This window comes from Electrona antarctica, assembly GCF_951216825.1.
Source record: "Electrona antarctica genome assembly, chromosome: 2".
Classification (NCBI taxonomy): Eukaryota; Metazoa; Chordata; class Actinopteri; order Myctophiformes; family Myctophidae; genus Electrona; species Electrona antarctica.
Window position 1 is genome coordinate 44,558,497 of NC_136807.1, and position 17,602 is coordinate 44,576,098.

Consider the following 17,602-nt stretch of genomic DNA (forward strand, 5'->3'; position numbering starts at 1 on the left):
GAGCATATAAAAACGCATGAATAGCAAAATGATCAGATTTAGATTATAACGATTGGATTATTTATTACTGTCAACTCGTGCCTTTACGGTGCCCTAATATAATAGACACTAAAAGGGGACATTGCAGGCACACACTACACAGCTGCTTCCAATGATTGATTTTGTCATCAAGCTTGGAGGTGCCTGTTTAGCAACCATTGTTGTTGGCTATGTTCTTATCTGTAATGTAGATAATTTTATTGACATTTTTAGGGAAGAGCGGAAAATTGTCGATACAACTTTCAGCAGCCATTGCTTCTAAATGTCGGTGCTCTTGCAGCAATAGTTGAGTCTTCTTTCACTTTTGCCTTTTTGGTGCCACCCCAAGGTTGGTTCCCTGTACTGCAGAACCTAAAGCCCTTGCATTAAGCCAGGCCGGCACTGTCGCAGGGTCTTACCCCAAATCCAACCCTTGATGCTGAGTGCCAAGCAGGGAGGCACTGCAGGGTCCCATTTTTCAGAGTCTTTTCGGCCAGGGATCGAACCCGAACCTCCCAGTTTCAGACACTGTAACCGCAAGGCCAGTGAGCTGGTTTGAGTTGATGGATGCCAATTACTAATCATGGGTCTCACCTGTTATATAATGGAGGCTGGAAGTGCTAAGTGGGAGAATGTTTGCCTTTGGGGGCTAACAAGTAAACAACACCAGGGGAGAGCTGGGACTTGGGGGGGGACAAACAACGCCTGCTACAGTTCTTGAGTTCCTGGTTTATTTTTCTTATGCCTGTTAGGTATTTTTCTATTTTTGAACATTGTATTTTTTACACTGTATAAACTATTGAATGGCTATTGCTGTTGTTTTGGAGGAATTGCATTCTTGGACATTGTCAATTCTTTGAAGCCTAGCCATCGGTCCAATTATTGTCTCCACCAGGCCGAAGGCATGGGGAGAGAGTATGTTTTGCACTCCGTCCGTGTGTGTGTGTGTGCGTCCGTCCTTCCTTCCGTCCGTCTGTTACCAGCTAATCGCCAACGACGAACCTCTGCCCCAAATATTCCTCAACGGCCTGTTATAGCGCCACCATGAGGCCCATTTAGGCAAAACACATTTCTGTAGATTACTCGTACACATTTTATCCATACATCACACAATTCGGTATACACTATCTCCATAGTCATGTGATCAACACAGATCTGCACCATTTCCCACCTTCCTGATTGGCTAAGATTCGCTTCCAAAGCTCACATGATTGGTCCGTTTCGAACAAAATGCCACAAATCACAAACACAGTGTGCAATTTCCGTGAAATTATACACGCACATTTCCACTAGGCTGAGGACGACATGACACAATTTATTTTCCAAACCAGCCTCATGGTGGCGCTATAACCGATTTCTGCAAAACACATTGTTTACAATAGTCGCACAGATTTCATCCAAATCTCATGCAAATCGGTATACATGATCTCTGACACTCTGTAGTCATGTGATCAAGACGAGTCTGTTTGATTTCTCAGATTCTACACTGATTGGCTAAGATTGCCTTCCAAAGTCTTCAGGAGTGGCCCGTTTTGTACAAAATGCTTTTTTTATATTGTTTTAATGATGACTGTGGGGAGAGGGATAAATAAAATGGAAAAAAATTGTATGTTCAAACTAAACTTAAATTGTTGAAACCTGCTACCAATAAACATATATTAAAAAAAATAATAATAACAAAATATCACATCTACAAGCCCCAAAGATGGGTCCCGCCATGGCCCCCGAGCCCAAAGACGGATCCCGATCCACTGTTTGGGAAACAGTGGGCTAAATGGTCCTCAGCTAGATCCCGTCCCGAGACTCCACAATATTTTTTTTAAACACTGGAGATGCTAACTTGCTAAGTGAAGCTCTGTGCAGCTGCTCATCCGCTGGTTCACCTTCATCCTTCCACTCCTCAACTCTCCTGCCCAGATTCTACCCAAAGAGAGAGAGAGAGATGATATTTAACTCTCAAATAAAACCGTCCTGATGGCATGAAAGGAGTCTATCTGCATAGTCTCGCGTTGCCAGACTGTCAGAGTCTGTCCTCTTTTTTGTGTGGTTGCCCAAAGGGCAACCAGACTATAGTACTTGTAACACTTTATTATTATTCCAAAGATTAGTCTTTTGTTTGACGCACTACTCCTCCCACAGTTTTGACTGTACGCACTTGAGCCATATCTCAAATTGACTGGCTTCAAGGATGTGCTTGTATTTTTTTAAGAGAAATGTTGTATAGTTTAATTGATATTAATTTATTAGTGAATAAAATTTCCCCATTGACATGAATGGGAAAATGCGATTTTTCGCATTTTCTCACATTCAAGTATTTTTTCCTCGGAGACTGTAAGCACTATAGTTACAAAACGTGGAGGGTAGGTTCATAATAATTACTAAAATTAATTAACTTATAATGTTATCAGTCGGCCTCATGGTGGCGCTATAACAGCCCACTTTACGTTTTGGCTTATAACTCTTGAACCGTAGGTCGTAAAATCAAAATATCTTTTTCCCTGGCTTCCTTGGGTCATGACGCATCTCCCCATTTGCGTCATGATAGATTTTCCGCCATTTTGAATTTTCTCCAAAACACACTTTTTGCTGCTCCTTCTACAGATTTTGTCCAAATCTCACAAAAATCTGTACACATGATCTCCAGACCTTTTCGATGAAAACTCGAACGGCGGAATTTTTATAGTGTGTATCGTTCGGCCGTAATCGTCGTCCGAAGTTAGCAGGAGGGGCCTACTTTACAAAAAACGCCACAAATCACGAACGGAATGTCCAATCCATCCCAAATTTGAATCACTTGTCACGGGTGGGTTACTCAACCCAGAGACAAAAGCAATTCCATTTTCATCCATAGGGGGCGCCGCAAATGCGGAAAATGTCGCGAAAACATGATTTTTGGGGGATAAATCCCCTCTGAATTACTTACGCATGATCGCAGGGGTGACGTGACATTGTAATTGGCTGGCAATATCAGTGGGAGGGGCCTATGTAAGCCACTGCGGCAACCACACTTTGCAATTTTTTAAAATTGCGACCTTTCTAGTTTTCCAAATGCTTCCGGCATACAGTCTGGAGCAACGGAAGCTCTATCATGAGTAAAATATAAAGCGGAAGTGGAGACTACTATCTGCAAAATGCTCTATAACACTTGTACCCTCCCCTATAACTTGTTAGAACTTGTTAGAACACCCCAGGTTACATTTTAGAACCTTGGGGCGTTCCACACAGAACACTGCCTCTGTGCATTTCAATCAGGAGATTGCGGTTCACCTGTATGTACGGCAGCAGGTGTTTGAGTAGGGTCAAAAGGACAAACACCACCCCAGTAATGGATTGTTTGTGACAGTGAGGGTTCAAGGAGGAGTTTTTTCCCCACCTGCGTCTTTCAGAGCCCTGAACGAGGACATGGACGAAAAATCGAAACAAAAGAACAATCAATAATTTAATAAAAGCACATTAATCTGTAAATCACCAGTGTTTGGCTCACACTGTTACTTGCACTAAATACCCCCCCCCCCCCCCCCCCCAGCCCCCCAGCCCCAAAACAAAATCTGCTAAGAGGTTTTTTAACGACGGTTAGAGTGCTGCTTGCACCTGTACGAGTGAGAGAATGAGTGAGTGACAAATAAGCTCCTCTCGATTGTTGACTCTTCTTGAGATTTCCTGATTACTTTTAAGGCACGGTCATGGCCCTGGGCCCAAAATGACCTTTTTTGAAGACATTAACCCGTCGCGAGCCTGTGCGTTGTATTGATTTTGATTTTGACAGAAAATTTATAGTTTTAGTCATAGGCTTTGGAATACACTTAGTTTTTAGTCACATTTTAGTCATCTGAAATGTTTTACCTTTAGTCTAGTTTTTGTTAACTAAATGCATAAGATTTTAGTCAACTAATTCTAGTTAATTTAGTCGACGAAATTGGCGGTGCCTTGATGGTGTCATAATGGCAGATTTTACACTTGGTGGCATGCTGAAAATAGCGTCGCGCTACAACCGCGCTCATCCAGAATTCTATCCTCGATGAAAACTCGAACGGCGGAATTTTTATAGTGTGTATCGTTCGGCCGTAATCGTCGTCCGAAGTTAGCAGGAGGGGCCTACTTTACAAAAAACGCCACAAATCACGAACGGAATGTCCAATCCATCCCAAATTTGAATCACTTGTCACGGGTGGGTTACTCAACCCAGAGACAAAAGCAATTCCATTTTCATCCATAGGGGGCGCCGCAAATGCGGAAAATGTCGCGAAAACATGATTTTTGGGGGATAAATCCCCTCTGAATTACTTACGCATGATCGCAGGGGTGACGTGACATTGTAATTGGCTGGCAATATCAGTGGGAGGGGCCTATGTAAGCCACTGCGGCAACCACACTTTGCAATTTTTTAAAATTGCGACCTTTCTAGTTTTCCAAATGCTTCCGGCATACAGTCTGGAGCAACGGAAGCTCTATCATGAGTAAAATATAAGGCGGAAGTGGAGACTACTATCTGCAAAATGCTCTATAACACTTGTACCCTCCCCTATAACTTGTTAGAACTTGTTAGAACACCCCAGGTTACATTTTAGAACCTTGGGGCGTTCCACACAGAACACTGCCTCTGTGCATTTCAATCAGGAGATTGCGGTTCACCTGTATGTACGGCAGCAGGTGTTTGAGTAGGGTCAAAAGGACAAACACCACCCCAGTAATGGATTGTTTGTGACAGTGAGGGTTCAAGGAGGAGTTTTTTCCCCACCTGCGTCTTTCAGAGCCCTGAACGAGGACATGGACGAAAAATCGAAACAAAAGAACAATAAATAATTTAATAAAAGCACATTAATCTGTAAATCACCAGTGTTTGGCTCACACTGTTACTTGCACTAAATACCCCCCCCCCCCCCCCCCCCCAGCCCCCCAGCCCCAAAACAAAATCTGCTAAGAGGTTTTTTAACGACGGTTAGAGTGCTGCTTGCACCTGTACGAGTGAGAGAATGAGTGAGTGACAAATAAGCTCCTCTCGATTGTTGACTCTTCTTGAGATTTCCTGATTACTTTTAAGGCACGGTCATGGCCCTGGGCCCAAAATGACCTTTTTTGAAGACATTAACCCGTCGCGAGCCTGTGCGTTGTATTGATTTTGATTTTGACAGAAAATGTATAGTTTTAGTCATAGGCTTTGGAATACACTTAGTTTTTAGTCACATTTTAGTCATCTGAAATGTTTTACCTTTAGTCTAGTTTTTGTTAACTAAATGCATAAGATTTTAGTCAACTAATTCTAGTTAATTTAGTCGACGAAATTGGCGGTGCCTTGATGGTGTCATAATGGCAGATTTTACACTTGGTGGCATGCTGAAAATAGCGTCGCGCTACAACCGCGCTCATCCAGAATTCTATCCTCAGAGATGCTATGAGTGATCTGACTCTGTATTTCCTCAACACAATGAAGAAAATTGTTGCAAAAAACAAACACTCCTAAACATTTTGCCAAACACAATCACACACACTCCTATCCTCCTGGTGGAGACCTGTGCCCAGAAGGGCACTTTTTCTAGTTACAAATACATTGGTGGGCTAAAGAAATACTATTGGTCCATTGATCCCAAAGGAATGTTGCTATCTAACTACTAGATTAATATCAAATAATGCCCTTTGGTCGCTGCATTGATGATCCCCACAAGCGGTCAGGGCGCCTGTTCAGGGGAGGGAGGAGGTGTGTACCTCCACATGCGTTACGCCCCCCTAGTGAGACCTTTCACTGTCGGGTGTAAAGAAGATGTTGGCTTGATGGCCCGGGTATCGGAGGAGACCCGAGGCTTTCTTCACCCTCCCAATGACTGATTGTGGGGGTTAGCAGAGATGGAGTACTTGTAGAGAGGTTGGGGAATTGGGAATTGGCTATACTAAATTGGGACTTGAAGGGGAGAAAATGTTTTTCTTTTATCTTGAAGGGGCATGTTTTGCACAATAACAGTCTTTTCATTATGTCTGCCCACGATCTCTGTGATTCATACAGTAGGTTACGTTTGTTTACCTCAGTCACTGATACTAAAATCTGATATTTTATGTTTATTTTTTCTATGAACCTGTGACTTGACACCCATACTGTTATAAAACGGAAATAAAAAGATTTTGAAAAGAAATAATGCCCTTCGAGTTAAAGTGCTCATATGATACTCTGACAGTACGTTTTAACAGCAGGAGAACAACGGCGAGCATCGCTTGAATTTCATTGGCTATCGCCCAAAAGATGAATTATTTTTATCTTTTCGGCCGACGTTCCTCCGCCCACTTTTCGACCATCGCCTGTTCGCCTGCTATCGCCTCTATCGCCAGTAGTTGCTGGGTCCCATTGACAATTAATGCACTTCCGGAAAATTCGTCTGGCTGTCGCATGCTGTTAAAACGTACTGTGAGGCTCACCGAACTAAAGACATCACTTTACAGAGTGTGGGCACATATACGCACGAAGAAGCGGCAAGAAAGCGCCTAGAGCAGGCATCTCTTCCTGGTTTTTAGGTTTGTGGATGGAAATGACGCTCGCGCGCGGCTTCACCTTGCAGCGTTGGCAAATCGTTTCCTATTTGTTGCCGACGCTACAGGTTTACGCCGCGCGTGAGCGTCATTTCCATCCACCAGCTGTTTAAAAACCTGGAAGAGACGCCTGGTCTCTTATGTATTTGTACCCTTACTTGGCAAGTTTCATCTCAATCTGCTGGCGTATTTCCTGGCGCTCCTGTTCGCTCCTTACTGGGAAGATATTCTTGTCCTCCAGCTCCTGCTTACTGGGCCGGTTCCGTAGTTTGACAGACAAGAGCTCCTTCCTTAGCCTGCGAGGAAGTGTGCCTGCATGCACCCACGCATGTATGCAAACACGGAGACAGACACAGGGATAGACAGAAAGAAAGACACACATGCACAGAAATAAATATGGGTCATCAGGTATCTGCACTCAAAATGTGCGTGATAATTCCTTCTTTATTTAGCACAACAGGAAAAAATACTATGTGTGCGTGCGATCATGAAGCAGATTTTTTGTGCGGACCTCCTACAGTATTTCTTCATTCTTAACCTATTTCTAAACATATTATTCAAAAAGTGTAATTTATAGCAAAACATATGTCCAAATTCCACTAATGGTGTGCCGTGGGACAAGTCCAGCTGTGTTTTGAGATTTTGTGACAACCACACATTATTGTTGCAATATATCCAACTATACAAAAACCTATGAATATTTATTTTCTATCTTAGTAACTGACGTGTACCCATTTCCCCTTAACAAAGGCAAATTCAATATCCTGAAAATATATTTGAATCACGATAAGCCTTTCCTTTATAGGCGAGACTTTTCATATTGTTTCACGAATACAGGTAGGCCATGACGTTTTGACTTGTTTGAAAACCACTGCCCTCTGTGGATTATACCAGTGACAGTAACCCGGACTATGCGGTCGAACCTGACACGCGTGGACACTTTGCACCTTAATTCCATGTACAACACGCTGATATTCATTATTCTTTCCCCTTCGCCGATGTCCATATAAATGTACAGTATATATGCTAGTATGCTCATGCACCTTATGTCTAACCTCAGGTACTTAACCGCACACTGTGAAAATATGTAGATACATTGTTGTTTTTTATTGATCTTCCTTCCTCTTCCCCTTGCACCCCCTGCCCACCCTCTTCCTCTTCCCTTTCTTTTTTATGGAAATAAATAACAAAACCGATGGAGCTTGTACAAAAAATAATGTCACCCGCTGTTTTACACCGGTAAACCTGTGATGAGACAACAAAGTATAATATGTCACATCATTATGACTCATAAAGCCTGCCGGTCATGGCGACCCGGAGTGTCATCATGACTCGTGCTTTCTGCTTTGGCAATGTAAACGTATGTTTTCTCATGCCAATAAAGCCCTTTGAATTGAATTGAATTGACTCGTGACTCGTGTGTCAGCGACGCTGCTTCTCACCGGAGATGACCGAGTCGTTCCAGCCCTCCAGGTCGGCGGGAAGGCCCGAGGAGTTGGAGAAGCACAGGTCCAGCCTGACGTTCTCCTTGTTCTCCTCCGCCTCCTTCCTGGGCCAGTCGGCCACTCCTCCTCCTCCTCCTCCTCCTCTGCAGCCTCCCGTCATAATGCCGGACGGCTGCTGGTTCTCGGAGCTGCAGGAGCGAGAGAGCCACCCGTCGGAGAACCACGTCCGCGGGGAGGAGCCCGGCTCACACCCCTGGTGCACGCTGAGGGGGAGAAGAGGAGGGCAGGTGGGCAATTAAATTAGTTGACCCGTTAAGACCTGAGGCCGATTCCACAAAACGCCCTCTAAATCAGTAGTTCTCAAACTTTTCTGTGCCAAAGACTTGGGGGGTCCTTGATATATATTTGGCCATGACAGAGATGCTTTCCCTGTTTTAATGGGTTAAAGAAGTGGTCGATGTATACATAATTGTTCTGGGGGTGTGAAGGGTTTAATTACAAAGTGAGATATCAAAGTGGAGAACCTTACCTAGTGTGGTTGCACACTGTATTGTATAGTAATTGCCCGACTTTATTCCGGATAAACCTTTTTTAATTCTGTATACACTTTTTGTGATGTCATGTGGCGTCATGTGGGTCAATACATCACCATCATACTGTACTTAGCGAGCTGCTCGAAGGAAATTGAAACCACCATTTTCCCAGAATTGCACCTTTCTAGTTTCTAGTTTCTAGTTACACCTAGTCATTCAAAACGAATCCTAACAAACATTCAAACAGAGGTACTGTATATGCATTTAGGTGAATACAGATGAAGCCAATAGCCATTGTATACATACTGTACAACTTTTTACAGCATGCTAGATATGCTACAAATGTGCTCTTGTGCCATCCTTAAGAAAAGGATTTTGTTATTTTCCTGCTCTGTCAGAAGGTCCCATAACGAGGCTTGTCACAATTAATTTAGGTCCGTTTACAAGCCAAACAGAAATGTACATTTGAATTTATGTTCCAATGCCCAAAACACAATTAAATTGTTAATCGCAATTATTTGTATGACAATTGATCGTCAAAGAAACTGTCATAACTGTCTGGTTCTGTGTTGCTGTATTGCAATTATCACTCTAGAATAGATTGATGACTGAGTCAGGATAGCATTGCTCACCTCTCTTGCCTATTCTTGGAAGCAAAGGCTCGCTGCAGCTCCTCCATGATGCAGCTAGGGGGCATAGGAGGATGTATCATATTGCCTAGGTGGGGGGACCCTGAGGGGTGGGAGTGCGGGCCCCGAAGTGGCAGCACCATTGGGGCCAGGTTTTCTGGCGGCCTTGGAGGAGGCTCCTTGGGGAGGTAGGAGTTGGGCAGGTGCGTGGGGAGTGATGATGGGCCTGAATCTAAAACGAAAACGAAATGAACAGACAATGGAAGCAAGAGGTGAATAGAACGAGGGCACAGTTGCAGTACTTGTTTCATCTTGAACTGTTTTTTCTTTTTTATAAACACCATACAGAAGCCAAACATAAGTCTCATCAGGTTTCATTTGATCTCTCAAGGCAGACACCCTGATGAAGGCTGGATATCCAAAACATCTGCAAACATTATTTGTGAATAAAAAAGTTAAAATTAATTATTGCTGTGCAATTTTGCTGTGCAAAAAACAAAGGGAACAAAATATTGTTTCCCCTTTCTTTTTACCAAATGGGTTTGATTTGATATTGTCAGTATTGAGTATTATGTGCTGCAGTCTCCCTTGGTACACTGTAGCTTACACACCCCCTCTTTTACAGTGTGCAGTGTTAATCAGTGGTATCACGTAACTAAGTACATGTGCTCAAGTACAATTTTGAGGTATTTGTACTTTACTTGAGTAATTCCAATTTCTAATACTTTTACCACTACATCTCAGAGGCAAATATTGTACTTTTACTCCACTACAATTATTAGAAAGCTTTAGTTACTACTAGTAACTTTGTAGATTTCGATTATTATTACAAAGCATACAGTTACGACTTCAGCTCTATATACATTTCGGCCATTTGACAATAGCGGATCTACAAGCGCACAATGTGTCGTGATGCGACGCATTGTGAGCTTGTAGATCTGCTATTTCCAAAAGATTCATGCATTTGAAAAAATGGGACATTCTGCACAATGAGTACTTTGGGTACTTCTAAGTACATGTCTACACCAATACTTTTACACTTTTACTCAAGTACATTTTTATTACCGGAGTATTTCTATATTGCAGAATTGATACTTTTACTTAAGTAAATCATTTGAGTATACTTTTTCCACCACTGGTGTTAATTCAACTCAGACAGAGTACAAATGGAACCAAGTGGAGCAGCAGCACCCCCGCACTCACCTAGCCTGGCTAATAAGCCAGACCGAATCAGCCGTTGGCAAAAAAAAAGTTGCCTGCCGGCGGATTACGGTCTGGAGAGGCTCAATTGTACGCCCATTTCCTACACCAGAGAACTGGTGTGGCCAATCGGGACACGGTATGCAATATGGGCGGGCTTTGGTACAGTGACGTTCAATGCTTGAGACCTTTGACTGACAGTAGCTCTGACCAATTGCGTCAAAGTGAAAATGTTTGAACCCCCAGGAAACAAGATCCATACACAGCATATCCAGACTCAAATACCACACGACAGTGTGATTTGAGTCTGGCTTATTAGTCAGGCTAGCACTCACCCTCACCGGCACTCGGATGGGGTAGAACTAGAGGTTTTGGAGGTACTTGTGGTGGGGACGTTCCTAGAGGTACGCTGTCCTCCAGTCTCTCTTCTCCAATTAGCTCTCCTGCCTCTTGCAGAGCCTCGGGGAGCTCCCCTCCAGGGAGAGCCTCCTCCTCCTCCTCCTCCTCGTCTCTCTCCTCCTCTGACTTCTGCATGCTCTCCTCTAGCCGCTCACAGTCCTGGGGAGGGGCAGCGGCTGGAGAAAAGATGTTTGTTAAATTGTGAATGCATGTGGGTTAAAATGTTGTGTGTACAACACAAACATTTACCTTAAGGTTTAGTGTTGACATTAGCCACTGAAACCCTAAATACTCCATTGACCACCCGCATTTAGAACAAACAACAACTACTCTGCCACCAAAATGTGGAAGGCCCTGACACCATGCATCCAATAAAAGGGTGTGTACAGTACAGTACCCCTGGTCTGTTTCAACATTGGCCTGATAGAGAACATCTATCAGGAGACCACAAGGGGAAGTAAATGTTCCCATTGCAAGGAGTTGTCATTCACTGCCGCTGTTTTTCCTTTTCGCACTTTGTAGTGTTTGTGTCTTTTGTAGCCTACATAGTGTTTTGTATTGTTGATTACATACGTGTATTATTGTTTAAATTTTTTAAGCTATGCGGATGAATTGAATACATAGGGCCACAATGGAAACAAGTCCCCAGGACTCTTCTGTGTTCAAAACAAAATGTACTTTGTCATTTTTGCCTTTGAATACTTATTTATAAAAACACAAGTAGGCCTATACTTTGTCCACCACCACTGCACGCTGTGTCATTGAGATGTCTCTAGTGCCCTCTAGTGGTACATGCCTAGAACTCTCAACCTTTTTAAGTCCAGGGGTCTGCAACCTTTTTGACATGAAGTGCCGTGTCTTTATTTTCTTGATAGTCGCCGTGCCATATCGACATTACGTTTAATTATGACACCACATCCAAATGATATATTTCCATCCGATTTTGATTGTTCATACACATAGCAACCTTTATTTTTTCTCTTCTTCTTTAGAAACATTTTCTTTCACATCAGCATGTATGATTTTTAGACTCAATTATTATTTTTACACTGTCTCTCCAGTCAGAGTTCAATGAATGTGAGTTTAAATGAATGTAGAATTATGTGCAGGATGTAATTTGCATACAGATGTGAGTGGACTTAATTTAACTGTAAACCTTTTTTATATACATTTAAATTGAAAAGAAAAATCATCTCTCTCACACTTGTGCCAGTGTGCCAGTGATCACCCTCTGCTGTGCCAAAGTTGGCACCTGTGCCTAAGGTTGCCTACCCCTGCATTAGTCCACTCCAGTCCACGGACACTCATTGATTTGATACAATTCTATATCTCTGGGACCCCCAATCTACACTGTAAAATCCTAACTCTCAGAGTTACAGTCCACTGGGGGTCCTCAAAGACAATGGTCAAGAGGTGCAGCACGGCTGCACGCACATCCACAAATTAAAGAATAACTAAGAAAGGAAAGAGGAGATCCGCACACCGTTTTAAATGCTCCCAAAACATTTTTTTTTAAAAACAGAGCGGAAAACAATACAACGTTTCGGCTCCAGGGTCCTTCGTCAGGTATACTGAAACAGCGCGTCTAAGTGCTGGCATATATAGGACAACGTCAAGTGGCGTCGCTCACGTCAGTTTGTGAGTGGTGCGACCTGGGACTCGCTCCACCCTGAGGGCGAGTTTGGGAGCTTTTAAACAGCTCATTCAGTTCGTCCAACTCCTTCTTCTTATCAGCCTTCTTATTGGTCTCATCGCCTTCCTAGATTGTGGAACCATTGGCGGACATGTTTGTATGTCGGAAACTGAACAGTATGGGATATGTGCATTTTATTTATTTCATTTTATGTTTTATTTCCTGTTATTTTTGTATTGTCTACTGAACCAGTGGCCTACAAAGCAAACACTACTAACTTTCTCTTTATATTATTTTATCTACCAAAGCAACAGCTTCTTGTGTAGATTGCTTGTATTAATATTGACTGAACACAACAGCGTTGCATAGATTCATACCTTTACATTATGAAGCTGTATTGCCTCTATGCCATTGGTTCTCAAAGTGGAGTCTGAGGACCCCCAGTGTTCCTTGAGGGGGTTCCATGGAGTCCCCATGCAGCTAAATATGTTAATATACAGTAGCATCAACATCATTTGAACCACTATCCATATTTTATACGTTGGCTATTCAAAAATAGGCTAGCAGGGCTTGATGGCCCGGGTATCGGAGGAGACCCGAGGCTTTCTTCACCCTCCCAATGACTGATTGTGGGGGTTAGCAGAGATGGAGTACTTGTAGAGAGGCTGGGGAATTGGGAATTGGCTTTACTAAATTGGGACTTGAAGGGGAGGAAATGTTTTTCTTTTGTCTTGAAGGGGCATGTTTTGCACAATAACAGTCTTTTCATTATGTCTGCCCACGATCTCTGATTCATACGTTTGTTTACCTCAGTCACTGATACTAAAATCTGATTTTTTTTTTCTATGAACATGTGACTTGACACCCATACTGTTATAAAACGAAAATAAAAAGATTTTGAAAAGAAAGAAAAATAGGCTAGCAGATATATAAGCTCACAGCACGTCACTTTGTGCTGCACTGTGAGCTTGTACATCTGCTATTTTGGAAAAGGTTGAATTATTTGGTTAATCTTTAAACACAAATGTTCTGTTCTGGGGGTCCCTGGCACAAAACATATCAATTTGGGGGACCTTGATAAGAAATAGTTTGGGAATCACTGGCCTTGTTTTTTAGTCGTTGTTATAGTTATTATAGTGCTTAGTGTGTGAACAGCCCTTTAGCTCAGCTGTATGAGAATGTTGGGGTGAATGTTGGGGTGTCGTACCTTGAGGGGGGTGTTCCTCATCAGGGCCCAGATATTCCACACTTTTGACCGTAAGGCCAGGAGTCAGAGGTCTCCCAAACCCCCCCAGTAGGACTGTACCATCTGAACAGCAGCCGTGGGAGGGAGAGCCATGGTCGTGGCACAGGAGACCACTGGATAATGCTACATCTGTGGGGAGTGGAGGGGAGGAATGCACTGTGGGTTCGATCACTGCATAGTTACAGTACAAGAGAAAAGTCACCCATCATAACTAAATACTTTTACTTACTGTCTTTATGTGTGTAATATGTGGTTTTAGATATAGCAGTAGATTTAGCAGTGTCCATGATGTCACAGACACTGGTCTCACTTCCTTCCTGGACTACATGTTGTCTCAGTAAGACAGCCCTCCCCCTAGCCACAAGGAGGAGCAGTGCACCAAAGCATTATGGGAATTGTAGTCCAGGAAGAAAGTGAGCCCAGTGTCTGTGGCATCATGGACACTGCATCTAAAATACTGCATCTAAAATATCTAAAACCACATAATACCCCAGGAAAGTGTTCTACATTTTCTAAACATATATATTTTTGCTTAAAGTGGCTACTTAAAGGGACACTTTAAGTAGCCTAGAAATTTGAGGTTTAAATGTTTGGATACTTCAAACTTCAACTCATCTACAATTTACAATTCATCATCTACATTTCAGAGGAAAGTACAGTATTGTACTTTTTACTCCACTACAAATATTGACAACTTTTAGTTACAACTTACATATTTTGATCATTAACACACAAAACCTGCATTCCAATTAAGGCCTTTTACGGCTATTTTAAAAAGAAATATAAAACAATATATATAGACACATTTTAGTACTCATTTCGATGCCACTACTTTTGTAATTTTAATCAAGTCAAATTTTGAATACAGGCTTTTTACTTGTAACATAGTATTTTTATATTGTGGTATTGCTACGTTTCTGCTCATCAGGCCCAAATCAAAAGTCTACTATATGTACAGGCATAAAACACTACTGTATATAATTTGATATGTAAATGGAGCAACCAAATTGCAGTAAGGATAAATGCAACCAATTATATATGTAATGCAGTCTAAAGAGACCTACAGAGGCCATCACCTCAAACTGCAATTCCACCACTATGCTAATGCATGTGTGATGCAAAAACAGCATTAAATGGCACTCGTACAACTCATCTCCACAATCACCTTTACAGTTGGAGCTTCCTCTATGTTCCTGTACAATGGAGTAGGTGACCACACAAGGTAACCAATTCCCCAAGGTGTTATGTCCTCATGCACCTACTTTTTATTTTCGTTTTTTCACGTCATATGAAAGCAGGAAATCATAGCTTCAAATTGACATATTGGTTGTTCAGTTTGACCCACCAGTTTTGGAGATATGGCTTATAGAGTAATGTCTTGCAGAAAACAGCGAGTTGAGAAAACAGGCTTGAAAGGATCCACTGCTCTACCTCCTGAGCCACTGCTGCCCCCCAGTGGCCGCTCTACCTCCTGAGCCACTGCCGCCCCTCAGTGGCATCCGTGGTAAACCGTTGATATTGCTTCCATTTGACACTGTGAACCTTTACACGGTACTGTGCCATGCATGCACTTTAAAGGCTAGGAAATATCCTGAATGTCGGCAACAGCTCACCAGGGTCATAATAAATTGATAGGAACGAACATAATTCAAAGACTGGGAGCATGTATTTTTGATCATAACCTCTGATTATACCTGACCTGAATCGTGAAAGGGAATACATGCACTGTACATTCATTTTGAGAGTGTGTATGCAGATGCTTGCACATGCACTTTGGATTGCATTTTCTTGCTGACGAGTTGAGTGGACAGCCCTGGGTACATCCATTCTATCTGTAAGTGGAAGTTTGTATGGTTGCAACTATCATTTACTTATGATTATTACTATGATGATTGATGAATAACCTTTCAGATGAATAATTAGAAAAATAATTGGTTTTATTTTTTTTTATATCAACGCATCAACACAAAGCAATTGAAATGTATCTTCCATAATTGACTAACTGGCTGTATTTAATACTTAATACTACTTGATTTAATAATGCATCTACAAGCTCACATGTCCTGTCGCAACACATTGTGAGTTTATATTAAATTTCCAAAAATCTGACAATAAAGTGATTCTTTTTTGAGACATCCAGCTTTTAGTTACCGTCCGCAAACTTCGTCTTAAACAAACATTACATTCCCATTGACAATGAATGGAGAATTTTACGTTATAGTATCTGAGCAAATAGGCATAGTGTCTATTTTACGTCATGATGATGATGAGAGCGCCCCTCACTTCACACAGGTGTGATTTTTGTCATCGATTAAATCTATTAGTTCAATCAACTGTTGCACCACTAGAAGTCTGCAACTTGCCTCCACATCCACAGGCACTCATGATGACCACACACGGGCATGGCACATTTATGAACGTATGCACCCCCCCACCACCAGCACCGCCACCACCCATCCCAGCCCAGTCTCCTACAGTACCTGTGGCACTCTGCTTGAGTTTCTCATTTTTCTTTTTCCTCCATTTCCAGGGCTTGAAGAGACGCCCCAGGGTGGACAGCTTACTGTTGCGTCGGATGGGTGGAGTGTGGACCCCCGACACCAGGCAACCCGTCCTCAGCACCCTCTGCTGGTCCATCGCCTCCACTGCAGCCAGGAGACAGATGGAGGAGAGCGCCAGGGTGGGGTAGAATTGGGTGGAGAGAGAGAGGAGGGTGTTGAGGAAGTGAAATTAAAGGATAGGAGAGGTGTCAGATTAAGATGGAGCAGGGGAGGCGGAGTGGGTCGGGGTAATGAGAAAAAAGGAGTATGATGGGAAGGAGGGTGGGGGTAGAAAGAGGGTTGGGGTTACGATAGGTTGAAAGCAGAGAATCGGGGAACAGGGGAGAGGATGTGGAGATGAGCGAAAGTAGGTGAGAGAAGGAGAGAAGAAAAGAACATCATTACGAAGTCCACCTCACTGAATAAACCATGATGGAATCTGTGTGCACTGATTCAATTACAAAGATGTGATTGAATCATTGCGGACTGGGACTCCCTTGAGAATGTTGTGTCCCTATGCATCCAATTAACTATGCATCCATGCTGTATGCGAAACCACACCAAAACAAACACGGTTGGTCCCGGTTTATGTGTTCTGTAAGAATACACAGAGCCTCATAAAATGCAAAAGCCTGCCTTTCCCATGTGGCCAACAGGTGTGCCAATCTCTCTGCATCGATCTCCCAGTAAGAGTTGTTGCCTGGTGAAATGAATGCCTCTGTTCATTTCATTGTCGTGTCCACTTTACTTCTCTAACCAACGCCACACCTCAGCGAGCTGCAAGTACATCTTTTTACCCCAACTCTCAACCACTTATCGTACAATGAATAGCAAAAACAGCCAGTCTACAACACATCGCGTTGTGAGCTTCTTCTTTCTTTGAGTGGTACAACCACTCCTATACGGAGCTTTGTGTGTCTCTGTGTCCGAGCACGAAAATAGAGTTTGGTTGGTTTTCATCACCAAGTGTCACTGTTGCGCAGCCTAACACAACACACACACACACACACACACACACACACACACACACACACACACACACACACACACACACACACACACACACACACACACACACATATATTAACTGTATATATGATGATTTTGGGTGTGACAGTACAGTACAGTGACAGTACAGTACATGGGGGGTCTTTGGGCTGGATCCAGGCTACTGGGGACCCCCACACAGAGTTGCACCACTCACTTCACACAGGTGTGATTTTTGAGTGGTGCAACCACTCCATTACACAGCTATGTGTGTCCCTGGGTCTGTCTGTCTGTCTGTCTGTCTGTCTGTCTGTCTGTCTGTCTGTCTGTCTGTCTGTCTGTCTGTCTGTCTGTCTGTCTGTCTGTCTGTCTGTCTTTCCAAGTACGAAAATAGCTTGGTTGGTAACTCTGTCATTTCTCGACCGTTTCGGACGCGGGGCGGCTCGCCGGAACCGG

General features: G+C 42.9%; 1 protein-coding gene across 3 annotated transcripts in view; it reads right to left on the reverse strand.

Moving 5' to 3' along the window:
• phactr3a (phosphatase and actin regulator 3a) overlaps positions 1 to 17,602 on the reverse strand; it is a gene marked incomplete at its 5' end in the record, with an annotated part of 54,163 nt that overhangs the window by 10,498 nt on the left and 26,063 nt on the right. Inside the window, 6 exons of one of the 3 annotated variants that reach the window (XM_079490307.1) lie at positions 6,693 to 6,846; positions 7,977 to 8,242; positions 9,145 to 9,373; positions 10,677 to 10,916; positions 13,581 to 13,748; positions 16,100 to 16,264. In XM_079490307.1, the coding sequence (XP_079346433.1) occupies positions 6,693 to 6,846; positions 7,977 to 8,242; positions 9,145 to 9,373; positions 10,677 to 10,916; positions 13,581 to 13,748; positions 16,100 to 16,264 (1,222 nt within the window). Of the gene's footprint in view, positions 1 to 6,692; positions 6,847 to 7,976; positions 8,243 to 9,144; positions 9,374 to 10,676; positions 10,917 to 13,580; positions 13,776 to 13,848; positions 13,956 to 16,099; positions 16,265 to 17,602 lie in introns of those variants that run through there. The other 2 variants (XM_079490308.1, XM_079490309.1) reach the window with 2 other exon arrangements.